General features: G+C 57.2%; 1 protein-coding gene across 1 annotated transcript; it reads left to right on the forward strand.

Annotated features, from left to right (window-relative positions):
* Positions 1 to 1,002: 1,002 nt before the first annotated feature.
* On the forward strand, positions 1,003 to 13,975 carry LSM4 (LSM4 homolog, U6 small nuclear RNA and mRNA degradation associated). The gene is made up of 5 exons (XM_036093854.2): positions 1,003 to 1,146; positions 5,644 to 5,685; positions 8,276 to 8,374; positions 11,273 to 11,456; positions 13,301 to 13,975. Exons 1-5 carry the CDS (start codon positions 1,144 to 1,146, stop codon positions 13,390 to 13,392), a joined length of 420 nt encoding a protein of 139 aa, XP_035949747.1. The 5' UTR covers positions 1,003 to 1,143; the 3' UTR covers positions 13,393 to 13,975.
* Positions 13,976 to 25,771: the final 11,796 nt, after the last annotated feature.

Consider the following 25,771-nt stretch of genomic DNA (forward strand, 5'->3'; position numbering starts at 1 on the left):
CCAGAAGCTGGGAGAGACGTATGGGACAAATTGTCCCTCAGAATCTTCAGAAGGAACCAACCCTGCTGATACCTTGATTTCAGACTCATGAATCAAGTTCTATTGTTTTAAGCCACCCAGTTTGTGGTAAGTTGTTATGGCAACCCAGGGAAACTGATACATTTGCCTATCTATTTTGCTTATCATCTGTCTCCCCAGTGGGCTCCTAAATCCCAGGAGGGCCAGTTTTGTCTGGTTTGTTCACTGTGTGTATCCAGAAACAGGCACATAGCAGGTGCTCAATAACTATCGCTCGTCTGGGTACTAAGTGCTCCGTTTGTGCTAGACGCTCTTTTTTGTTTTTTAAAAGATTTTATTTATTTATTTGACAGAGAGAGACACAGCGAGAGAGGGAACACAAGCAGGGGCAGAGGCAGAGGGAGGAGGCTTCCCGCTGAGCAGGGAGCCCAATGCGGGGCCCCATCCCAGGACCCTGGGATCATGACCTGAGCCGAAGGCAGACGCTTAACGACTGAGCCACCCAGGCGCCCTAGACGCTGTTCTAAGTGCTTTTACCTGGCTTAACTCATTTCATCCTCACTACAACCTCAGACAGACACTATCATTAAACCAGTTGTACAAAGGGGGGGCACAGCCGGGATTCCAACCTACCAAAAGGCGTGCCCTGGATAAGGATCGACTACAGTAATGAGAATCCGAACTGTAGGAGCCCTAAGAGGCATTAGACACAACCCAATAATCACGGAGCCTCAATTTCTTCCTTTGCAAATTGTAGCAATATCCGGCTTTGCCCACAGGGTGGAGCCCAAGAGATCGTCGAGAATTTCACCTGCGCATGCGCCTTTACCCACAAGGCCTCTTGCAGTGGCTCCGCCCCCCCTTTTTCAGCACTCACGTCGACACTTTACGGCCCTTTCTCTTACCCTCCAGCGAGAACACGGCCAACCTTGCCCGTGGTGTCTAGCTGATCCCTCCCTACTCCGCGCGGATTGGTTGCTCTTCCCTCGAGCCCTGCGCTGACTGGCTCGTGTCGCTGCCACTTCATTTCAGCCTAGTGGCGCGCGGCAGGGCGGCTACCGGCGGGCGCGTGAGCAGCGGCGGCGGCGGCGGAAGTGGTCGGCGAGCCTGCTCCCCGCCGACAGCATGGTGAGGGCAAGGCGGTGGCAGGTCTCGCCGGGAGGCGGGGAACGCGGCCGCCGAGGGCCCTCGGGGCGGGCGTTGAGGCAGGGGCGACGCGGAGCTAGCATGCAGTCAGGGCCTCGGTTCTGCCCCCCGGCCCCAGACGGGGACACAGGCCGGAGAGGGCAGGGAGGTCTCCCAGAGCATCCAGCCTGTCAGTCTCGGGGGACTTAGAATTGGACGAACGTGTAACCATGTGTCAGCCTACCTGCAGTCTTTCCACCTTGCAGATGGGGAAACTGAGGCCTGAGAGAGGGGACCTGCCAAAGGGTCCGGTGAATACCCAAGAGTGAATTCGGGCAGGGGAGTGGCTCCGAGTGCATCCGACCCAATCTAACTTCAGATATTGGAAAAGTGGAGCGACCGAGGGCCGATCTGAGTTCCAAATTAAACCGGTTTTGAGAATTACAGGACTTGCAAGGGCCTTTAGAATGTTAGCATAGTCTTCTGTGCCTCTCATTTTAAGGCTGGAAAAGCAGACCCAGAGAGCGGGTTTGTCTTCTCCCTGGATCACACTGGATGTCGTTTCTGGAGAGGGGAGCATTTTGAGCCAGGAGTGGACTTAACTGTATCCTCCCAGTTCAGTGAAGGAGAAATTGAGGCCCTGACGGGAAGCCTCTCCAGAACCATGCTGCTCAGATCCTGAAAGTTCTGGGTCAGAGGGTGCCCCAGCCTTCAATGTTTAGACAGGGAGGTGCATCTGGCTGAGACTCTGGAACTCTTGATCTTGGGGTAGTGAGTTCAAGCCCCTCGTTGGGCCTAGAGCTTACTTAAAAAAAAAAAAAAAAAAAAAAAGGATAGACAGGGAAACAGGACCACACAAATTCAGAGCCAGGCCTCCTAGGAGAGTGCCTGGCCCATCAGCACCAGTTTCTGAGGGTCATTGCATGTTTCTCAGAGCTTAAGGTTAGTGGAGATTTGTACTAAATACTGGCTGGCTGGCGCAGGAAATGAGAGGTAGTGGGTTCCTCTGCTGGAGGGCAGAGTTGGCCTGAGGGGATGGGCGGAACTGGGAGGTTCCTTCCCCCTTAAGCTCCTTGGAGACAGGGTCTTTTATTTTATCCCTGATACATTCCTAGAGCCTAGAACAGTGCTTGTGCAAAGAACAGACTCTTTTTTCAGCCTGAAGAATGCCCAGGAAGGGACAAGGCATGACAGACTCCCAGCTCCCCAAGGTCATGATGGGGCAGGAAGCAGGGGTCTGAGGGTGTGGGGGGCGGGGAGGAGTCTCCATAACAGCTTCCTGAATTGGGAGCCTCAGGAAGCCATCTGGTCTAGTCTTAGATTGGTCTAGACCTGACATCCAGATCCTAGACATTCTGAAAAAGCCCAGACGAAAGGATGCTCTTTCCTGAAGCTTTTGGCTTCCCAACTCCAGATGGCCCTGTTTTCTGAACAGTGTCCTAGCCCGTCCCATCTCCCTTGGCACCTTCAAGAACTTCTTCCCCACCAAGTTTTTTAAGTTCTCGGGGAATCTTCCCCTTCCTCCCTCCTCTGTCTCCAGCAGTTTGGGGATGAGGATCTGGAAAATGGCAAGATGTGGACACTGCTCCAGGCCATGCAGCCTTGGAGGACTGTCCCTCCCAATACCACTCTCCCTATCGAGCCTCTCCTTTTTTATTTTATGTATTTATTTGACAGCACAAGCAGGGGGAGCGGCAGGCAAAGGGTGAGGGAGAAGCAGGCTCCCCGCTGAGCAAGGAGCCCTATGCGGGGCTCCATCCCAAGACCCTGGGATCATGACCTGAGCCAAGGCAAACGCTCAACTGACTGAGCCACCCAGGCGCTCCTGAGCCTCTCCTTTTCTTATCTGTGGGGTGGGGCAGGTATCCCACCCACGCCATGTGCCTCCCTGGATGGTGTGTGCATTTTCTTGTGTATTTGTTCAGCAAATATTTACTGAGTCCCTCTCGAGTGCCTGGCCCTGAGTTCAGCACTGGACAAAGTCCACACCCTCTGAGTTTTCCAGTCTGGCCAGGGAGACCTAATAAACAAGATAATTAGAGACTGGCTATGGCCTATAATGGAAGCAGCAGGGGGTGGCCCAGGTGGAAATCTCAACCCCTAGATGAGGTTATTATGAGGGCCTGGCCAAGCGAGGTAAGAGGTGACATGTGAGCAGCCACCAGCCTGAGGAAGGACAGCCCAGGCGGAGGGAACTGCAGGAACAAAGGTCAGATGGCAGGATTGGGTGTGGCTAGTGAGAAACAAACTGGGCCACTTTGGCTGGAGCTGGCTTGGCCTTGTGACTCGTTGGGGGAGTTAGATGTGCAGGGGAGTGTTGGGAGCAGGTGTTGGTCACTTCTGTGTCTTAGACATCCTCTCAGCTGCTTTGTGAATAGGGCGCTGCCCGTGACAGCCAAGGAAGCTGTGGGTTCTCCAGGGCTGTGCTGCCAGTAGCTGGGACAGGGGAGAGGCCAGCACGGGCACAGAAGCTGCGCACACCATAAAAGGACTCCTGTGGGGCCCCTGCTGACAGGCTTCAGCTTACTTTCATGGGCTATCTCAGGATCTTGCCGTGGTGTCCCTGGGAAGGTCCCTCCTGCTCTGGCCACTGGTCCCTCATCTAGAGGGGCCTTGGCTATACCTCTCTGCCTCTCAGTGCTGAATCCGTCTTCGTTCTCGCCTTCCAGGCCCAACCTTGCTCTGTCCCCTCTCAGGTGATCTGGGAGGAAGATCTGAGTGTGTCATTGCTCTGGTCCACATTCCCATCTTGGACACAAGAAAACAGGCTTGCTCAGGAAAGCCTGAGGCTTCGCCACAGTAAAAGGTGACTGAGGCCTATGGCCCCCGTGTGTGAGTCGGACCCATGGCTCTCTGCCCCTGGGTACCATCGCACAGATGAACTCCAGATGAGAGGGCAGGAGCCGCAGGTTGGCTAAGTCGGGGCCCCAGCCTGCTTGCCTGTCCTCCTTTGAGCAGTCACCCCTTCTCCACGTGGCCCCTTCTTCCTTTTTACCAGGAAGCCAGTGCAGGAAGTGGGCTTGGGCCTGGCTTCCTGCCGCCACTGGACCTCCCCTAGGCGGCTCTTCTCAGGAAAGGTTGTGGGATGTGGGAATCCCCCTCAGGCCTTTCCACGGGAGCCGTCCTGTGGGAGTTGGCCATTTCTGGCCTCCAGTCCCCACCACCTAGAGAAGCAGCTGGCCTGCATCGGGAGTGTGACGGCAGGCCGAGACTCCCCTGCAGCGAGCTTCTGGGGGTCAGGCTGACAGAATTCCAAAGCCAGTGCAAGGCGCAGTGAAGCTCCCGTCCTCCCTGAGGCAGTGAGTGTCTCATCTGTGGGACGCTTAGACCAGAACCTTCATTTGGCCTTGCTGGATGGGCTGTCGTTGGATCCTGGACCCAAGCACTGCCACCTGAGTCACCCTCCTGGAGACTGAGAAGCAGGCTCCAGTGTTGTATGGGTCATGATTTGTGTTCCCAAAATGAAAGCTGATTTTTTAATATCTTGAAAGCTGACTGTATGTGGGTGAGTTTTTTAAAAGATTGCATCTCTTATATGCCATTACTTGTAGTAACGACAGATTTTTTTTTCTGGAATGTTTTCCCCCTTACCTGATGAATTTTCTCACTGAAAACCCAGCTCAGTTGTAGCCACCCTAGATCAAGGTTGCTACCCAACGGCCTGGCAGAATCCCTCTTGGTCCAGTCAGGGCTGCCCTTTGAGGCATGGGCTCAGCATGAGCTGACTTCCAGCTGATGGGGTCAAGCCAGGCTCTATCTCTTACTAGCTCTATAGTGCCAGGCAAGTCTGTCAGTCTCTTAAGCCTCAGTATCCCCATCTGTAAAGTGGGTGTGACAATAACTGTGTACGAGGATGAAAAAGAAAGCTGCATCTATTAAAAAAAAAAAAAAAGATTTTATTTATTTATATGAGAGAAAGAGCGAGGGCCCGTGCATGCATGGGGAGGGAGGGGCAAAGGGAGAGGGACAAGCAGACTCCCCACTGAGCACAGAGCCTGACACGGGGCTCAATGCCAAGACTCTGAGGTTACCACCTGAGCCGAAGTCAGACGCTTAACCATCTGAGCCACCCAGCGCTCTGAATGAGAGAGACATCAGTTGAGCAAAAAAGGCAAGCAGCAGAAGGATCCGTGTGCTGTGGCGCTCATGATAAGCATGGAAAGCTAGGCCCTTTCCTGTCAAGGTGTGAATATAGGCAACATGAGTTGTAAAGAAAGGCCCAGAATGGTCAGCACCAAGACCAGATGACTGCTGCCTCTGAGATTGGGCGCGGGGGAGTATTCCAGGCTTTATTTCCTAAACTGGGAGGCAGGTATGTGTCCTGGGGTTGGGCAGAGTTAGGAGCATGCATTTTCTGTCGGGGGTCAGGGCCGTGTGTTCCTGCACCCCCAGCGCAGTGATGAGCTGGCAGATTTGTGAGATTGGAGTCCCAGCCCTGCCCAGGGGCCGGGGCCCCTCAGTGCTGATCAGACAAGTTATGTGCCTTTGTTTGCCTTCCAGCTTCCCCTGTCGCTGCTGAAGACGGCTCAGAATCATCCCATGGTGAGTACATGCCTGTCGAGGGCAGCGAGTTTCAGCGGCAACCAGCCTCAGAACAGGGACAGGGACACTGGGCAAAGGGTGAGGTGCGTCCAGCCAGACCTGCTTCCTCCCTGCCCACAAGACAGCAGCTTACTCTCTTCTCCCTCCTACGCGTGTCAGGACCTGCTCTTAGTTCTGCTGCTTATAAAAGTAACACAGGCTTATTAAAAACGTCAAACACTAGAGGTACTTAGAAACTAGAAACTCCTCTTCATTACTCTTGCCAACAAATTAACGATATCTTTGATATATGCTGGTTCAGACTTTTTCTTTTGTTTTCTTTTTTTTTTTAAGTAAGGTCCATGCCCAACATGGGGCTTGAACTCACAGAGTGAAGATCAGGAGTTGCATGCTCCACTGACCGAGCCAGCCAGGCACCTTGCACATCCAGGCTTAACATATGTGTAGAAACACGAATGTGATTTTTTAAAAACACAGATGGGATTGGGGTACCTGGGTGGCTCAGTCCGTTAAGCATCTGCCTTCGGCTCAGGTCATGATCCCAGGGTCCTGGGATCAAGCCCTGCATCAGGCTCCTTGCTCAGCAGAGTCTGCTTCTCCCTCTCCCTCTGCCTGCTGTTCCCCCTGCTTGTGCTCTCTGTCAAATAAAGAAATAAAAAACCGGGGCGCCTGGGTGGCTCAGTCGTTAAGCGTCTGCCTTCGGCTCAGGTCATGGTCCCAGGGTCCTGGGATCGAGCCCCGCATCGGGCTCCCCGCTCTGCGGGAAGCCTGCTTCTCCCTCTCCCACTCCCCCTGCTTGTGTTCCCTCTCTGTCAAATAAATAAAACCTTTAAAAAAAAAAAAATAAAAATAAAAAACCTTAAAAAAACAAAAACAAAAAAACACAGATAGGACCACATAACACACGTTATTCCCTAAACAACTTTTGCTGTTCATGATACAGCGTGTCGGTATGTTCTGTTCTGTTCTCTTTCTCTTTTTTATTCAGCTATAATTCACATCCCATACAGTTCAACCTTTTCTTTTTTTCTTTTGAAGTTCTTACTCTTTTATTTAAGTAATCTCTACACCCAACATGGGGCTTGAATTCACGATCCTGAGATCAAGAGTCGCATGCTCTTCTGACTGAGCCAGCCAGGTGCCTTTACAGTTCAGCCTTTTAATGCGTACAACTCAGGGGTATTTAGTACATTCACAGCGTTGTAAACCACCACCTCAATGTAGTTCCAGAACATTCCATCACCCCAGAAGGAAACCCCATTAGCAGTCCCCATCCCCTTTCCTCAGTCCCTGGCAAGTACTAATCTGCTTTTTGTCTCTGTGGATTTGCTTGTCTTAAACATTTCCTGTAAATGGGATCATACGCTGTGTGGCCTTTTGTGCCTGGCGTCTTCAGCTCTGCGTGATGTTTTTTGAGATTCAGCCACATTGTAGCGTGTGTCAGGGCTTTATTCCCGATGGCCGTGGCCAGGTGATAGCACACTGTATGGACATACCACATTTTGTGTTTCCACTTGTCTGCTGATGGTGGACATTTGGGTTGTTTCTACTTGTCTGTTGGTGAATATTTTGGTCGCAGTCATCATTTGTGCACACTTTTTTTTTATTTTATTTTTCATTTATTTGAGAGAGAGAGCACGCACAAGCGGGGGGAGCGGCAGAGGGAGAGGGAGAAGCAGACTCCCTGCTAAGCAGGGAGCCCAACATGGGGCTCGATCCCTGGATCCTGGGGTCATGACCTGAGCCCAAGGCAGATGCTTAACCGACTGAGCCACCCTGGCGCCCCTGTGCACACATTTTTGCCTGGATGTTTGCCTTTATTTCTCTTGGTCAGATACCTGAGTCGATTCTTTTTTTTAAGTCTCCGCATATCTTCAGAGCGATGGGCTACTTGCTTGTTTTCCCAGAGCACATTAAAATAGATGAGTAGGGGCGCCTGGGTGGCTCAGTTGGTTAAACGACTGCCTTCGGCTCAGGTCATGATCCTGGAGTCCCGGGATCGAGTCCCGCATCGGGCTCCCTGCTCGGCAGGGAGTCTGCTTCTCCCTCTGACCCTCCTCCCTCTCGTGCTGTCTCTCATTCTCTCTCTCTGAAATAAATAAATAAATTAAAAAAAAAAAAAATTAAAATAGATGAGTAATTGTTGGACTGAAAAGGTGTTTCCAGACCACCAAAGCTCACATACGTGCTGTCAGAGAACACCTGCCCCGGGGCACCTGCCTGGACCAACTGAGATGTGCCCTCCTGGCTGTTTTGAGTCAGCGGCCACTGTTATCCTAACCGCGCTGTTTCCTTGAAAGATTTGTAGAGGATTTTTTGGTGGGTTTTTTTGCTTTTTGTTTGTTTGCACAAACAAAACCCAGTTTCATCATAGAAGACTACAATGCCCAGCAAAATGTGCAGAGGATGCTGAACATGTCACCTGTAAGATGGGCCACTGGGGGCAGTACTAGGCACCATGTGCTGTGGCCACCGGGTCCCACGAGGTCCCATGTCTGAATGAGGCCCAGGCAGTAGTCACCCAGCTCTTAGGGGTAGGGCTGCCCTTCCCTTGGGGCCCATGGCTGACTTGGGGCCATTTCTCTTCCAGTTGGTGGAACTCAAAAATGGGGAGACATACAATGGGCACCTGGTGAGCTGTGATAACTGGATGAACATTAACCTTCGAGAGGTGATCTGCACATCCAGGGTGAGTGCCCTGCGCCCGAGTCTGCGCCCACTGCCTGGGGGCAGCGAGGCCGCCAAGTTCCCACATGCACCTGGGGCTTACAGAGCCTCAGCATCCTCAGTGGAGTGAAAGCCCCTCCCTGCCCTTGTGGGAGGAATAGGGAGGGGCATAGCTCAGCCAGGTCATCCTACCAGGGTGAGGCTTATGGAAGGGGTGGGGCTTAGGAGGGGTGGGGCCTGAGGGACTGGGAGGGGTGTGGAGGGGGCAGAAGGGCAGGGCTGGGCGTCCATCGAGTACCCTGGACTTTGCACCTATGGGGATGCTGCCCCATCCCCCACCGCTCGTGCCAATCCTAAACAAGAAGGAGTTAGGCCTGGGGGGCACTTCTGGTTACAGATCCCTAGTGTACAAAACAGGCCTGACCTTCCTTGTCAGCCTCTGCTGCCTTTGGTCCTGGCTGTGGACATCACCCGCCAAGCAGGCCAGGGTGGTGTGGCCATGGGATATCCAGGCCACCAGGGGGCGAGGGCGGCCCTGTGGCCCTGTGGATCAGGAGACTTGTTTACCTCCTGAGGCCTGAAACCAGGAAGTGCAGGGCCAGGAGCACCACTGGGTGGGCCAGGGCTGGGGGACAGTTCTCTAGGGTCACAGGCCTTCCCAGCCCTCAGGATGAGCCACAGAGCAATGAGGATGATGACCTTGGTGAAGGCAGGGCTCCCTCCTGTGAACCTGTGCTGGGGTCGGCTAGGGCTTGCCTTCTGCCTTGATTCCAGTCTCCATCCCCCTGTTGGCAACAGCACCCTATGTTACAGGGGAGGAAGGTGTCGGGGGGCCCAGCCAAGATGGGGCTGTCTTGAGCCCATGGGCAGGTGCCCCTGAGGCTTGCCATACCAGAGTACAGCAGAGCCCTAGGCAGCCCATCTTGCCCCTGGTCTGTCCTCCTGGATGGTTCCCATCCCAACAGGCAGACTGGTAAGTGTGACCGTCTCCCTTCACCTGTGTGGCTCTGTGCCCTGCTTCTTGTGATGGTACATGGTGGGACGTCTTCCACTAGAAACTTCCTCCTGGTTTTCAGGCCGCACTTGTGGCGGCGGGGGGTCCAGGCAGCTCCAGTGTGGCCGTAGCAGCCGTTGCCACAGTGTACAGCCGAGCACGTGGCCTGTAGGTCTGTGTCCACCTCTGGGACCTGGAAGCAACCACCAGTTCGCAGAGCAAGGTCAGCCGACCTCCGTAGCCAGCGGAGACTGGACACGTAGCTCCTCCTGGGTAGTCCCCTTCTGTGACCTGCTGGTTGGAAGGAGAGGCTGCTGTGAGGTTCCGTGTCACTTGGGCTGTCTGGCACCCTCACCTGTGAACAGGTGCTAGCAGCCCCTCCCTTGGGCAGCACTGGAGAGCCAGGGTTGGTTGGAAAGTGGTTAGCTCAGGCTGCTCAGCTCTTGCCATGGAAGGCAGAGTAAGCTCTGGTTCCTGTAGGGAGTGTGCTGGGCCCAGCCTGTCCTTGGCTAAGGGAGAGCCGAGCCCTGAGCAGCCAGCCCCAGCCCTGCGCTTCCACGGAATCATTCTGTTTCTGTCAAGCTATAACTTTGCATCCCCACAATCTTGGCCCCTTGCCTGCCCTTCCTGGGAAAGGAGTGCCCCGAGACCTCATGGGGTTCCTGTGTGGGTTGGGAGCTTGTGCACATTCCTGGGAAGAGTTGGCCTTTGAATTTTCCCTTTGTCCTGTTGGAGTGTCTCCGCTGGGCCAGACCAGCCTGACCCAGGCACTGCTGACGAGTGTCATGCATGAGGACTGGGCCTTTCAGGGAGGCTGGGAGCAAGGCCTGTTGGGGGTCAGAGTTAGCCAGACACAGAAAAGTGGGAACAGCATATGCAAAGTGCTGGGGGCAAGAAGCCCACTGTGTGTGTTCCAGAAATTTCCATCTGGAAGGCACGTCATCGAGAGCTGAGTGAGGGCAGCCAGGGTGGGGCTGGATCTCAGGCCCTCGGGAGCCACACTGAGGAGTTTGGACCTTGTCCTTGGGCCAAGAGGGCCCTGATTGGGTTCTAAGCAGGAAAGTGTCTTGGTCTGATTTCTAGGGATGTGGGGAGAGGAGAGGGCTGCCAAGACTTCTGGCTCAGGGCACCAGGGGTGGGGCTGGAGAACTAATCTCAAGGAAGAAGCCCCGGGCTCCTGCCCAAGGGCAGCAGGAGGGGCTGTGGAGGAAGGCCTTGTGCTGGTCACAGGGTACATAGGAGTGGGGGGTGGGGCGGAGGCAGTTGATGTCCTGGGACCTGCAGGGTTGGCATTGCTCTGGAATCTGTGACTTTGCAAGCCTCCTAATCTCTCTGGCCTTAATTAGCTCCCCTGAAAACTGGCACCATTGGTCGCTGCCCCTGGCCAGCCCCAGGCTTGCTTCCCCACCCGCCTCCCGCCCTCTTCACAGAGTCTCTATCCCACTTATTTGTGTCCCACACCCACCTCAGAGCCTGTCAGGAGATAAGTGGATGAATGAATGAGTCAGGGCACCCAGAGAGGGTTCCAGAAGGTAGGTTCCAAAAGGCTGGGCACAGGGGGGTGGAAGAGCTGGGCTGTGGCCGAGCTGTGTGGCAGTGCCCGGTGCGAAGGCCCCCAGGCTCCTCTGGGCTTTGGGCTGCAGGAAACCAGGCTGAGGATGAGGAAGCTAGCTTATGTGTTTCCCTGTCCCTCCCTGGGTAAAGGGGGACCCAGAGTCTGGAGAGAGTCCGCTGGAAGGCAGCCCCCACCCCCACCCCCCATGTCAAGTCTGGGACTGAACTCTGCAAGGGTGAGGCCAGGTGCAGGCGGGCTAGGACGGTGGCCCAGGGGGGACCGGGAGCACGAGGGGACAGACGCACCATGGCCCTGGGCACCTGCTCTGCGAGGACCCCGCCCCATCTGAGACTCACCCCCCTGTCGCATAGGACGGGGACAAGTTTTGGCGGATGCCCGAGTGCTACATCCGTGGCAGCACCATCAAGTACCTGCGCATCCCCGATGAGATCATCGACATGGTCAAGGAGGAGGTGGTGGCCAAGGGCCGGGGCCGCGGCGGCCTGCAGCAGCAGAAGCAGCAGAAGGGCCGAGGCATGGGGGGTGCTGGGCGAGGTAGGCCCTTCTCTCCCTCCCCGCCCCCTCCGCCCGTAGCAGGCTAGGCCGCAGAGCCTGCCCAGGCCTTGCCCAAGCTGCAGGGTGACTGCAGCACGTGGCAGCCATCCCGTCCCAGTGTTGACATTCTTGGGTCCTGCCGTCATGGTGCCACAGGCCTGGCTCTGAGCCCCCTCCACAGAGCTGGGGGTTATGACTCACAGGGTTCCTCCGGGGCGGCCGAGGCTGCTCTTTGCTGCCTGCCCCGGCCCCACAGCCCCAACCCAGGAAGCCTGGTGTAGCCCTGGTGGGCCGTGCTGGCTCCCCCACGCCCCTGGGCCCTTCTGCCCAGCAGCAGTCCTCGGGGCTCCGGAAGCCTGGCTCCAGCCCGGCAGACCGATGCAGTGCCCGTGCAGACCTGGGGCTTGAGGCCTCGTCCGATGCCCGCCTGTGTCCCCCGGCGGGTGTTCTGGGCATGGTGTGCCACCTCCCTGGCTCGTTTCCCCTCTGCAGAGAGAGTCTGGTGGTCTCCGCCTCACCAAGGCTGCTGGCGGGGATCCCGGCTCAGGGCCTGGCACGAGCCCCTTCCCTGCTGTCACTCCTTTTCACAAGGCCGAGTTCATTCCTTTCTGATAGACTCCCCTCACCCTACCCACCCCCACCCCCAGCCACCAAAATTATAAATCTGGCATAAACTTCAATTTGTTGTGCAGTCAGCTGGGTCCTGAGCCTAGAGGCCATCTGCAGACCCTCCCTCCCTCCCCCCACACGCCCCGCTCCTCTTGGAGGGCCCCAGCTTTGTCTCTTCCATCTGGAGGGGCCTTCTGTGTGCCAGGCCCAGGCTCCCCCCTCCCCGGGGGCTCACAGGCAGGGCCAGGAAGGATACAAGAGCAGGCCCTGAGCTGAGGCTCACGTGACAGGAGTGAGCCAGAGGGAGGAGGTCTGGAGGGCACTCCAGGTGGGGACATTGCCAAGGCCTAGGGGTGAGCAGGGCCTTTTCCATACCTGAGGGCCAGGCTCTTCGTGCTGAGGCCACCACTGCTAAGTGAGGTGCCCAGAGGAGCAGGGAGGGAGGGAGGAGTGATGAGCTTAGGCCACTCTGAAGAGAGACCGTGGGGCCCTCGGCAGCAGGTGGAAATCTCCCCGTGTGGCAGAGCTGCCCTCGGCAAAGCCGGTCTTGCCCGGGGGAGGTGAGGTCAGGCATCCCCTGCACGGAGGGGCCTCTGTCCCGACAAGGCCCACTGTGTGTGTGTGGTGGAAGGGGGACTGGTGCGCCTCTCTGGGCCCCATGCCACTGTGGTCCTTCGGGACCCCCTGGGCAGGGGTGGGTTCTATCCCTGATTACTCAACCTCCCACACAGCTCCTACCTTGGGCTCCATGTAGAATATCTTAGAAGCACAGCTCCATCACTGGCTGGCAGAGGTTACAGGGCAGGGAGCTCCCCCATCCCCACCCCTCAGCCGGACACACAGAATCTCCCAGTTGTTTCTCTCCTGGGCCAGTGGATGTGGACAGTGCTGGAGAAAGAGGGAAGCCTGGGTCCTCAGAGCTGGGGGCCTGTGGCCGGCCCCCTGGGCTGAGTCCTGCCCCTATTCTGGGTCTTGCTCCCCTCCTCCTGGAAACCATCTGGCTTTATCCTTCTAATGACTGCCCCCTACCCTGGCCCCAGGCCCTCTCCCAGGAAGCCTTGCCCAAGCCCCAGTGTGACTTAGAGCTGACCTCTGTCCTCCCTGGCATCCCTCATACCCCTTGGGAGCTGGTCTTGTCCCTTGTCAACACTGAGAACTTTCTGGAGCACCACCCTCACGTTCTCAGCTGGGCCTCCAAACCCGGCTCTGCTGCAGCCCCCTCCTCTGTCTCACAGGTGTGTTTGGTGGCCGGGGCCGAGGTGGGATCCCAGGCACAGGCAGAGGTCAGCCGGAAAAGAAGCCGGGCAGACAGGCGGGCAAACAGTGAGCTGCCCCTCCGTCCCCAAGAGACTGAGCCGCCACTGAGCATCTGCTACCACTCCCTGAGGCTGTGTTTATACTCTCCAGGTCACAAGTGTGTTCAGAACAAAAAGAGGCAGGTGTTGGGGAAGATGCCCCCTCCCGCCTGTCATTTTGTGATCCTTTTTACATAAAGTACCCCCCCTTTTTTTTTAAGCCAGCAGTTCTACAGTTGGATATTTAGTTATTCAGTGTTTTTGGTTTTCTGAAGTCTCCAAGCTGACTTGATTCCTGGAAGATTCTGTGTTTAATGTGTCTTTAAAGCCCTCGCTCTTGTTTTAAGGGCGGGCACTTTCCAAACAGGCTTGTTTTGCATTTTGAGTTGGATCCTCATGTGGTGAACAGACCGGAGGTTTTTATTTTAAGCTGTTTGCACTGAGATTGACAGCCTTGAGAGTTTCCTGAAACACGGACCTCAGGATTGCCTTTTGAAAACAAATACGTATGAACGTATGCCACAGAAGCTGTTCCTGGGACGTTGCTGGGCCCTGCCCCTTTGCCTCCTCTCTCCCTGTTTGTGTTACAAGAATAAAAACAAATACAACTACAAACTGCAAATTCATAATTTTTTTTTTGGGTCACTGGGCACATCTAGAGTGTGGTATCCTCAGGAAATCACAGTCCCGTAAGAGAAGTTTCCTTTCGAGGGTTGCTGCCTGTCTCGCCAAGGGGAAGTATTTCAACAGGACACTGGTTCCATGTCCCTTGATTTCCTTTTTAAGAACGATGAGCCTGTTGTCTGGGCAGTGGGAGTGGCCCTCCTGCACTAGGTTTGTCTGTAACCCTTGCCCCGTTGTAGAGAGAGTTGGGGGGGGGCAGTGTGATATCCATGCAGCCCATCCTTGTGGCCAATGTCCTGCCCGCCATCCCTGCTTTGTAAGCACCATTCACACCAGAGTTCACTGAGAAGCTGTGACAAGCGCCTGCCTCAAGGAATGTGCTGGGAAGGCTCTTACCTCCTCCTCTCCAGGTTGGGGCACCGCCTGTCCACGCTGTGGTGATTTGCCTGGGATGTTGAGCCAGCACTTCTACAAAATGTTTTTGCGACATTGTCTGCGGGCTGATTTTCCTTTTTTATTGTGAGGGGAACTCCTGAACGGCCCGGTGCTGGGAGGCAAGATGGGGTGCCAGCCGGCTCCCGTGGGACCGGGCTCTAATTGTCACTGTGTTGAGACCTGTTCGGAGGGGCGATCAGAATAAAAGGTGTTGCCTGAGAGCTCGGCTTGCTGGAGCTGCCAAGTGCTAGCCCAGCGGTCTTGCAGATACCCACATTTAAGACTCAGCCTGCCTCAAGAATGTGCTCTGCCCCTGCCCCCACCGCATCATTGCTTTTCCCTGAGGCACCGCTTGTGGGACCTGCTGCAGCTAGAACGCTCGCCTAGCACTCTGGCAAAGGCTGGGACAGCGCGTGGGGTTTGAGTGGGACCTGGGGGCGTCTGATAAGCCCCAGGCCTGGAGAAATCCCCTCTCGCAGAGATGTGGGCTGCTGGGGTGGGTTGGGGGCTTGGCGACGACGCGCGGGGCAGGAACGAGAAGGGAGGGACCGGCGGGGAGGGAGGTAGCTGGGTCCCCAGCTCCCCTCCCCCACGGCGCTGGACTCAGCGGCCCATAAAAGCCTCTGGGGCCCTGGTCTGGGAGGCTTTGATAAAAGCCGGGGTCAGGTGTCCAGCTCGGCAGCGAAGGGCCAGCCCTTTGGAGGCCCCGCCCCTTCCTGCTTCGGGCGGTTCGGGTTTTCCTGCCTAACTGAGCTCGGCGGGGAGAACGCCTTCGTCCTACCGCCCCGTCGCAGTTCGGGGTCTTGGGCCCCCGCGGCGCCCGCCCTCCCCACGGCTCTGCGCTGGGGCTCAGGCTGCGGCTCGGAGCCTGCGGGAGCCTGCGTGCGTAATCGCGGCTTCCCGCGTGTGTCGCCAGGCACGCCGGCCGGCCCTGACCTTTCCAGCCAGGCAGCCCGGGCTGGCGGCCCAGTCCCCTCCTCGCCCGCCGGTGACGTGAGCCGCCTCGCCAGCCCAGGCCGCTTAGGTGCGGTGGGCTTCTGGAAGGTTCTGTCCTTCTGAGCTGTCAGGACAGCCCCGTTTTTCAGTCTCCTCCCTGGTTGGTTTCGAGAAACGAGCCTCAGCCCCCTCAACAAGAAAAGAAACCAAAAGCTCCCGGCTAGTTCCTAGACACTGGGCCTCGATCTTTCCGCCCTTCTGGTGGTTGTCGACTGGGGTCTGAGCCCTCATCAGCTGACTGGTGCATGACTCCGGGGCATGCAGGACGTCTAAAACGTAGGTGGTTCCCAGGAACCAGAAACCAGAGACCTCCTCCCCCTGGAGTGTGCTCCAACTCCCCTCGGAGCAGAGGTGTGACTTAGCCTGGGGCCCAGGCTCTGCAGGGCTGGCCTTGACGGCCCTAGCCCCCTCTTGCCTGACCTGGGGCCAAGACCCCATCTGGGGGACACCGAGGCAGCGGGCAACCAGGAGCCCCAGCCCCACTTGGCGGCAGTGGGGGGCGGGGGGGGTGTCTGTCTTGCTATCCTGCGTCATCCCTTCCTGCACACATCTCCTCCGATTCCTCCTCCTTGGGGCCTCACCTGCTGCTCCCAGAGCAGCTCTGCCGGGAAGCCCTGCCCTGTGCCCACTGAGCCCACATGGGCATGATGGCAGGTGTCCTCCCCACCCATCCATCTGGACCCCGGGGGCCCAGGCTCTCCCGGTATCAGCAATGTGTGTATCTCCAGTTGCTCAGTGCATGCCCTGGTGTCCTCCGCTGTCCCTCTGATGACAAAGGGCCACTTGGCCAGTGAGGGGCATAGGAGATGGGACCTCTGTGGGAGAAGCCGCCCGCCTCAGTGAAGCAGAGAGCTGGCCTGGAGGCAGAGGTACGGGGGCCACAACCCCATCCCAGGTGCTGGAGACTCAGCCTGCATTAGGCAAAGAGCCCCGGCCCAGTGGCCCTTATTTACCTTCCACGGGGTGAGCTAGCAACAAACTAGCCGAATGCATCAGTGTGGAGAAACAGAAAGCGAGAGTGGGAGAAAGAGGCGGTCAGGGCAGGCCGGAGGGTGACTAGCATTCAAGGAAAGGGCTTGAAGAAGGCAAGGGAGCCATCTAGAAGAGCATTTCCGACGAAGAGAACAGCTTGCCCAAGTGCCACGGCCCTACACAGAGTGGTGACAGGAACAAAGTGAGGGGGTAGGAAATGGGGCAGGTGCTGCGGGCCCTGAGCAAATGGGAAGCACAGAAGGTTCTGGAACAGACTGAGACAAGGGTGGAAGCCGGGAGACCAGGAGGAGGTGGGGCTGGGGGCTCAGCCCAGGGTAGAGGTCGCAGAGGGGGCAAGAGAACAGGCAGGGGTGCCTTGAGGGCCTGGGGCAGATAGGCTCATCTTTCTGCAGGAAGCCAGGATGCTGGGATGGGAGCTTTCCAGAGTGGAAGGGGAGGCCTCACCGAGGGGGGCATGTTCAGACCAAGTCCCGAAGGTCAAGAAGCCACTGTCCATGGGAAGAGAGCAGAGGACACGTGGAGGGAACTGCAAGTGAAAAGCCTCCGAGCTTCTGTGGCCTGCTCAGGGAGGGCAGAGACCCAGCATGATCCCAACAACAGCCTCGTGCGTGCCCGGCAGCTCCTACCACTCGGGCACAGAGGGGGTGAGCCACCTGCCCCAGGTCACACAGCTCCAGAGCCTCCTCAGAGCTCCTCCCTCTGTAGCCTCCTTGAACTTGGAGGATCCACTTACCTTCTCTGAGTTCAGCTGTGTCAGGTGTAGAGTCAGGAGGCAGGAGTCATTTGGGGTGGGGGCAGGCGAGGTCGGCACTGGCTTTAAAGTTTATTCCCCTGACTGTTGCCTCAGCTGAGGGTATTGGCCTCCACTTCACAGGGGTTGTTGGGAGGATTACACGGGGGGGGGGAGGCTTGGTATACAGCAAGTGCTCCATATATACTCGCACACATCTAAGAGTGCTGCTTCGGGGCGCCTGGGTGGCTCAGTCGTTAAGCGTCTGCCTTTGGCTCAGGTCATGATCCCAGAGTCCTGGGATCGAGCCCCGCATCGGGCTCCCTGCTCAGCGGGAAGCCTGCTTCTCCCTCTCCCACTCCCCCTGCTTGTGTTCCCTCTCTCGCTGTGTCTCTTTCTGTCAAATAAATCTTAAAAAAAATAAATAAATAAGAGTACTGCTTCATTCTTCATTGATCACCTGTAGAGTGTCTGAAACCTCTCCCGGGAATGTCTCCATCTCTATCAGCCTTGAGCTCAGCCTGAGCTGCTCACTGGCTGGGAGGCCCCGGGCAGTGGTGCCACATGCTTGGCCTGCCCTGTGGTCAGCGGCTAGTAGCCACTTTCCTCCGTGCCCCGGAGGCCAGCCTGGATGCCTAGCCCTGGCTGGTGAGCAGTCACCTTGAAGGCCCCCGGTGCTGCCCTAAGAGCCCCCTCCCAGTCTGGGTCCAGCCACCCAGCGGTGACTCACCCTTGCCCGCCCCACCTCCACTGGAACCAGGCACCGAAATAGTCACCCTGCTCACCCTCGGGAGTGGCCGTGGAAATATTTTAGGGCTGCATTCAGCGCCTAAAAATACTCGGCGCATCCTCCTGCATCTTCCCCTCCCTAATTCCCTTTTCTGTTCCTTTGAAAACTGTCCCTGTAAGCACCCCCAGGGCCTGCCCTTCCACACTGTGTCCCTCCAGCATGTTGAGCGTCCCTGGCAAGCAGGACTCAGGGGTGTCCCCAAATGCCCAAGTGCGTGTGGATGACTGGTGAGGTGCCCTCCCTCCCTCCCTCGCACCCTCCCTGTCACCATGGAGAGACTCAGACATGGTTTCCCCAGAACCTTCTGGAAAGACTGTCTTTTCCAAAACCCCCCAGAAGACTCAGTTCCTGGGGCACAGTGATGCTGTCCAGGGAGGTCTTCATTACTCAGCAAATTTCCTTAAAAATTAAAAAAAAAATGCCTCGTGCTGTTTGTGTTCATGAGTGGGGTGGAAACAGAACAGGTCCCCCAGCTGGACAGAATCCATTGCCTCTCCTGCTCAGTTGCTGCCGAACCCCACTAGCTTGTAGGTCCTCTTCCCTCCCCGAGGGGGTGCAGACTGACCCTCCAAGGCACCCAAATGTCCTCAACATCATCCCTAACCGCCAAACACCTTGACCTTTCCTGTGATGGAGGAGGTGGGGGGTGGGAGCAAATGGAGTCAGACTGCAGCCCAGCCCACCTGGGGTCTGATCCAGCTTCTCAGTTACCTGAAGCCTCCAGCTCGATGGAACAGCAGGCGTGAAGGCCTGGGGGCGGGGGCACGCTGGGCATCTTGAAGATGCAGTAAGCTGAGCATTATTAACTAAAGAACACATTTTATTCAGATTTTCCTCAGGTTTTATCCAATGTTCTTTTTAAAATGATAATTGAGGGGCGCCTGGGTGGCTCAGTTGTTAAGCATCTGCCTTCCGCTCAGGTCATGGTCCCAGGGTCCTGGGATCGAGCCCCGCATCCGGAAGCCTGCTTCTCCCTCTCCCACCCCCTGCTGGTGTTCCCTCTCTCGCTGTCTCTCTCTGTCAAATAAATTAAAATAAATAAATAAATAAATAAACAAACAAACAAATAAATAAAATGATTATTGAGGTAAGATCCACTGACACAAAATTAACCATCTTAAAGTGAACACTTCAGTGGCATTTAATACCTTACAATGTTGTGAAACCAGCACCTCTGTTTAGTTCCAGAACATTTTCACCACCCCAAAAAGAAACCCTGTCCCCATTAGCAGTCACCCTTCACCCTCTCCCCAAGACCCTGAGCAACCACTAATCTGCTTTCTGTCTCTGTGGGTTTGCCTGTTACGGACATTCCATATACATGGGATCCTGCAACAGGTGGCCTGTTTTGTCTGGCTTCGTTCGCTGAGCATGATGCTTTCAAGCTTCATCCATAGCATAGCATGTGTCTGAGCTTCATTCCTTTTTATGGCTGAGTACTATTCCATTGTACGGCCAGACCATATTTTATCCTTCATCAGCTCGTGGGCATTTGGACTATTTCTAAGAACGTGTTTGTTGAGCACTTACTCTGTACCAGGCACAGTTCTGAGGGCGTAATTCCTCCCCCCACCCCCTCTATAAAGCCTTACTGTGAACACCATTCCCATTTGCCCATTTCACAGTGGGCGAAATGAAGGCAGAAAGAGGCAGACAGGCCACCAAAGGAACCACAGGCCATCTCTGAGGTCTTTACACTCTGGAGATGCGGGTAGAGACAGATAATAAGGAAACCAAGAAAGAAACAAGGCAAATGGAGGTGAAAACCTTAAGGGTTTTCCAGATAGGGAGAACAGCATGTGCAAAGGCCCTGAGGTGGGAATGAGCTGGCGTGTTAGAGAAAAAACACAGAGGCTCATGTGGCTGGAGTAGACAAGTGAGGGGAAGAGAGGAAAGGGGCTACACAGTGGCTTTGGGGCCGGGGTGGGGGTGGGGAAGAGTCTGGGGTGTACTCTGAGATGGAGACAGACACTGAAATAGATAGTGGTAGAGGACAGAGACTGGGAGCAGGAAGGAGAGAAGAGGCCTCAGCTTCTCAAGGCCTGGACCCAAGGGGCCACAGAAGCCTTGCCCTCACCTGCCTCCCCCCAGTCCAGATCCTTTGCTGCTACACTGATTGCTGGAGCAAGGGACAACTCTCCTGTGCTGAGAGCAATGTGAGTGCACAGTAGGTGCTCCTTGAATAATGGGTGGATGGGTAAACAGAGGGATGGCCAGATTTGCGGGTGGGTGGGTGGATGGCTGGATGGCTGGACCTATAAACAGATGAATGGGAAGATGGGTGTCCTGAAGGAGGGAGGGAGACGTGGCACCCAGGTTAGTGTGGATAAAATAGCATCTCCCACCCTCCAGCAGGTGATTGGGTGGGCGGGGGTGGGTGGAGGAATTTATCCAGCTGTCCTGGGGTCTCACCCACCCTTCTCCAGTTTCAGAAAAGGTCCCCAGAGTGGAGGCTGAAGGGTGGGGGTTGGGCAGGGTGCCAGGAGCACTGGGGCGGGCTGGTGGGTACTAGATGCCGCTACCTGCCTCTGCCTCTGAGTCAGCGTCGCCATGACAACGCGGGCCCTGCCGGATGCTCCTCCTGGCACATCCCCCGTCACTGCAGCCGCCATCATGCCTCCTCCAAGGCAGCAGGGGCAGAGGGGGCAGGCTCAAGGACCCCGCTGCCCACCGTCCCCCATTCCCCTCAGCCCTGTCTCCCGATACCCTCCTTGCAGAGCTTGTAGCCCAACCTGGGGTGGGGGGCTGAGTGAGGGGTCCAGTGGTTGGAGAGCCAGCCGAGGGAGGGGCTCTGGGCTCTGTCTGGGAGGGGGCCAGGGGAGGTCTCAGGAGGTGGGTACTGCCGGTGAAGGAACATCATGGGCAAGTGTTGGGGGTCTGGACGATAGGAGGGGCAGAGCTAGGGGATAACGGATAACGGGGAGCCACAGAGAGTGAGGGGAGGCCAGCATGGCACCCACAGAGGGCAAAAGACAGGTCCCTGTGACTCTGGGCAGCCCCTAGGCGCCCGAGACTCCGCTGCGTCCTCTGGAACATGGGCACTGGTGAGGAGACTGAGGCAGGGAGGGAGTAGTCACAGGTTCCTCCTGGGCTGGCAAGGACTCCAACTACCCCCCCCACCCCAGCTCCTGGTGGCCTGGGTGCCCCTGGGATCCTCCTACTCTTACCTTCCCCCCACTCCAGGCCTCCTCCTCGATTCTCCTGCGGCACACCATGTGCTCCTACCTTGGGGCCTTGGCTTGTGCTATTCCAGCTCTCAGGAATTTCCCCTTCCCTGATGCCCCCTCATGGTGCCCCCTTTGTCTGCGGGTGTCACTGGCCCTCTGTACATCCCCCCAAGATTCCTTCATAGCTCCTGCCATGGCTTGATGTTAGATTACCTATTTTTCCAGTGGTTCCCACCCCAAGAATGTTGGGTACCTCTCAGATCTTCAGTTGGCCCAGCCCCACCATGGCAGTGGTCAGTGTGTGGAGGGAAGGGCCCGGGAATGACAGTGTCTGGGCCCTCTCCACCTGACCCAGAGCTATAGGTGCGGGGTGGGGACTTGGGGTGACCTACAGCTCCCCGGTCAGGGTTGACCCTCAGTTCAGGCAACAAGGCCCCATCAGAGGTCAATGCAAACCTGTCCAAGGCCAGGGGTCAGTGCCAGGGAGCTGGGCCTGGCGGCCTCCAGCTCCTGAGGTGGCCTGTGAGTCCCCTATCACCACACATACTCATGGTTCTCAGGGCCACCTTGTCCCCACCAGTCCCAAGGGTGCTGCCCTGGGAGACTGTCACTGTGTTCCTTGTAGATATATATAGGGTCACCTTTTCTTCATCCAAGGAGACCAAAGATGAGTTAGTTCTAGTCCCCAGTCAAGGACCGAGAATCCCATTGAGAATACTTTCATGTCTCTCTCTTTCCCTGTCTCCCTGCTGTGTCTTGCTTTCTCCAGCTGGTGTCTCTTAACTCCTTTGTCTCACGCTCTCTGGGTCTCTGGCTGTTTCTTGCTCCACCAGACTCTCCCTCCCTCAATCCCTGCTCTCTCTCCCTCCATCTCCGTTTGCCTTTCTCCCCTATCTCCCTTTGCTCTATTTCTACGCTCTGGCCCTCCTCTCTGGAGGCCCGGATTAATTGGGTCTTGCCTAGAACCTCGGGGCTGGCCCTTGGCCTCGACCTACCCGTCCATCAAATGGGCTTGACCTAGGGCCCCGAGGCAGGGACGGAGAGGAGTTGAGCGGGCTGGCACTTCCCCTCCACGGCTCCGGGGAGCCCTCCAAGGGCCCGGCGGGAAGGGGTTAACTGCGAGCCGCCCCCCTCCCCCCAGCTCTGCATTTAATTAGCGGCCCCGCAGGGGCGCGGGAGCTGGGCCAGTGGGGGGGAAGGGAGGGAGAAAGAAGGCGAGGGGATGGGGAGCGTGGAGGGGTTAGAAATGGAGGGAGGGGGACGAGAGGGGGCGGAGGTAAGGAGGACAAAAGGGGGACCGGGAGCCAGCTGTGGATTCGAATCCCGCCTCGCTAGTGTCCCCCCACTCGTACCTCTCCCCCTAGACTGTCTCCCCCGCCCCTCGGCACGGGAATCCCCTCCCACTCCACCCCTTCCCGAAGGCCAAGCAGTGAGCCCGCAGTTAAATGTCAGCTTTCCTTCATTGGTCCGTTTGAGGAAACTGAGGCCCACGAAGATGGGGTGTCTTGCCAGGGCACAGCTCTGGGACGCCAGGCGCTTAACTGGGCGGTTTTGTAGGGATTTGTCTACGTGCCGGAAAACAAAACAAAACACAACACCAGTTCGTCGCAGTCGCAGCCGAGGGACCCTGGGGCTATCACGGCGGCGTAGGCCGGCGCAAGCGAACGACTGGGAGAGGGCGACGGTGTGGGACATAAGCGGCCCGGGGACCTGGAGCCCTACGGCCCAGCTTCAGTCTCGGCTAGGCCACTCGCCTCTCCGTGCCTCAGTTTCCCCTCTGCGCAGCGTCGGGACTGCCGGAGGGCCGACCCTGCCCACCACCACACCCACGACTTCCAGCGCGGCGTGGGGCACTGGCCCGGCGCCCGAGTCTACGCGGCCCCGCCTCGCCTTGACGTCGGCGCTGACGCCACCCGCCCCCCTCGCCACCGGGTCTGGCCGCAGCGCGGGGTTAACTCTGCGGCTGCTGTCCGCCGCGCCGAGGCGCTCCAGATCCTTCCCCCACCCCCGCCGGAGGGGGGCAGGCTGGGGGGTGGGGGAACGACGAGGGCAGGTCCTGGGCAGGCCCGGCCGCCCGGCGAGGCGGGAGGTCCCGACCAGCCTCCAGGCCTTCGCCTGCGCCGTTTCCCTCCGCCTGGAATGCGCCTCCCGCCCGGGTCCAAGTCCGCGTTTACAGCGACATCTCTCCCCCGGGCCCGGCCCTGACCCCTCCGGGCCTGGGAGTGTCCTATTCGGGCCTGGTCTCCTCGGGCCTGGGGCGGGGTCCTCTCACCCAGCAATCCATTGTTTCAAGGTCGAGTTTCTTCCCCCCATTTTTCAGATGAGAACCATCGAAACCCAGAGAACTTAGAGCGGTCACCCAACGAGGGGCCCAGCTCTTGGGGCTCCCAGCCCCCCTCCTGTCGCCCCCCTCGCGGCGGAGGAGGGGACCCTGCAGGCCCCGCCCTGCCCCAGGGGAAGTGAGAATGGGGGGCCCTCCCCCGCACCCTCACCACTTCCTCCCGAGGAGAGGCGGTGGCGAAGGAAGGGGGGAAGCGGGCGGGCGAGGGAGTTCACGGTGGCGGCCTCAGTTTCCGAGTGTTGGGGGGGGGGCGGTTCTCTGCCTCCTCACGCACGGGAGACGCAAGACTGGTGTTTCTGTGTCTCGCGTGCCGGGAGGCCCCCCAAACCTGCTCTTAACTTGGAGCCCCTTCCTATTCTACTGGGACTCCGCCTGCTCCTCCCCGGTCCGGAGGCCCAGCCACCACCGCTTCCCTGCTCTTGTCGGCTGCTTGCCTGCCTCGCCCCCATTCGATCTACTCCCCCACTGGGGCCCTGGCTCCTTTACTCGGCCCTCTGTCCTGCAGCTCACAGTGATCGAGGCCACCTGTATTCCAATCTGCCCTCTGAAAATGGGGGGCATGGAGCCATGCTTTGCTCAGAGCCTCAGTTTGTCCCTCTGACAAATGTGGACAGATGTCCCTCTTAGCAGTGCTGGCGTGGGGATATTAAGGAAAAATGTGGGGAGTGGGTTTCCCATCTTGGCGGCATGGATGCAACCTCTCATCCATTAATTCACTCATCCATGCATTACTTCGCCAAATCATCCATTACATCATCCATGCATTAATTCATTTACTTATTTAATTGATACTTACTGATTCACACATTCTCCCCATCCCCAATCCCTGGGCAGCCTGGGCAGGACGTCAGGGGCCCATTGCAGAAGGCTGTCAGGGGCCACAGGACCGTGGGTGGGGACAGCCCCAAAGTCTTGAAGGAGGAAGCAGAAGCTTCTACTTAACTGAACCAACCTGAAGTCTCCCCAGAGAGGCCCTGCAGGTTCCCATCCCCAAGGAGCTGCTACCTGCCACCACCACCACCGTCATTTGTCCCTGAAAATGGGTCAGTAAACTCAAAGGCCCTGGGAGGGTGCTGGTGGATGCAGGCAAAACCCACGCGTTGTAGGTGCTCACTGCCAAGGCCTGGCACATTATTGAGCACCTACTGTGTGCGGAGGTGCTCAGGAACAAAAACACCAAGTGGATCCCTGTGGCCCCTCCTACACCCTTCCTGGCTTGCCTTGGGGCTTCCCTGCCTTTAATGCTTTCTGGATATTTGGACATTCCCGCTCTGGGCCTGGCCCAGAGTGTCCCTGAGGAAGGAATTCCTGGGTTTTGCTCTCATTTCATCGTTTTTCAGTTTCTTTCTATTTATGGCAAGAGAAACTGGTTTTCCATTCTTGGTGGTGACATGAAATTTCCCTTTTGAAATATATTTACTGAAGTAAAAACAGAAAAGGGGGTCGATCTAAAGGAGAAATAGTTGACATCAGCCTAAAGCATACTTCTTCATTTATGGTGGGTATTTCCTGTCTCGTTTGGGAGTATCAGCTCAGTGGGTGATGAGGGATGGTGGAAAACGCTGGCCCGACACACAGGGCGGGGCACACAGTAGGTGCTCAATAGAGGGTGGTGGAATGGCTGAATGATGCTGCTGGCGGTTGGCCGAAAGAAAAACAAAACCAAAGCCAATCAGCTTCTGAAGTCGGTTTAGCAAAGTCGAACTCACCACCCTCCGACCCCCAAACCTTCGGGTTTCCCCAAGTCTGCCTGGGAAAGGGCCTAACGTGGGCCTGGGTATACAGCAAATGCACATTAAACGTTCGCTGGATGAGCGCAGGAATCTTGCTCATCCTGCGGAGCGGGGAAGGTGGTGTGAGAAGTTGTTTTCTCCTGTGCGCGGGCGCCCTTCTGGGCTCACTCTGGCCGATCAATCAACGAACACGGCGCTGAGAGGCTCTTCTGGGCCTGCGGGAGGCTGGGGACACTGCAGCCTCCGGGTGCAGCCAACAGGGCCACCGGTCGGAAGGCGGGCTCTGTCGGTCTGGTTCCATCGGTGCTGAAGGAAGCTGACCACGCGTCAGTTTCCTCGTCCGTCAAATGGTCTTGCGAGACGGGAAAGCGCCAGTGCCAGCCCGGAGGACTGGGTGTGGGTCCCCTCCCTGCGGCCGGCCAAGCACCTGCACAGGACGGGGGCGGTGACTGGTTCCTGCTCGCGGCGAGGGCGGAAGCGGGGCAGGAGGGGAGGGGAGGGGCCATCGCCCTGGCCGGTAACCTGATCCTTAGGAATGCGCGGAGGCCAGGCGCGCCCCCGGCCCCAGGCCGGCGCCCCTCCCCCGGCCCGCTGGCGGAATC

This window comes from Halichoerus grypus, chromosome 1 (genome assembly GCF_964656455.1).
Source record: "Halichoerus grypus chromosome 1, mHalGry1.hap1.1, whole genome shotgun sequence".
In the NCBI taxonomy this organism is placed as follows: Eukaryota; Metazoa; Chordata; class Mammalia; order Carnivora; family Phocidae; genus Halichoerus; species Halichoerus grypus.

What these genes read in the sequence shown, in the direction of transcription:
- LSM4 (XM_036093854.2), top strand. An exon ending in CGGCTCAGAATCATCCCATG is followed by an intron (nt 5,686 to 8,275) that starts GTGAGTACATGC and finishes TTTCTCTTCCAG; the next exon opens with TTGGTGGAACTCAAAAATGG. An exon ending in CATGGGGGGTGCTGGGCGAG is followed by an intron (nt 11,457 to 13,300) that starts GTAGGCCCTTCT and finishes TCTGTCTCACAG; the next exon opens with GTGTGTTTGGTGGCCGGGGC.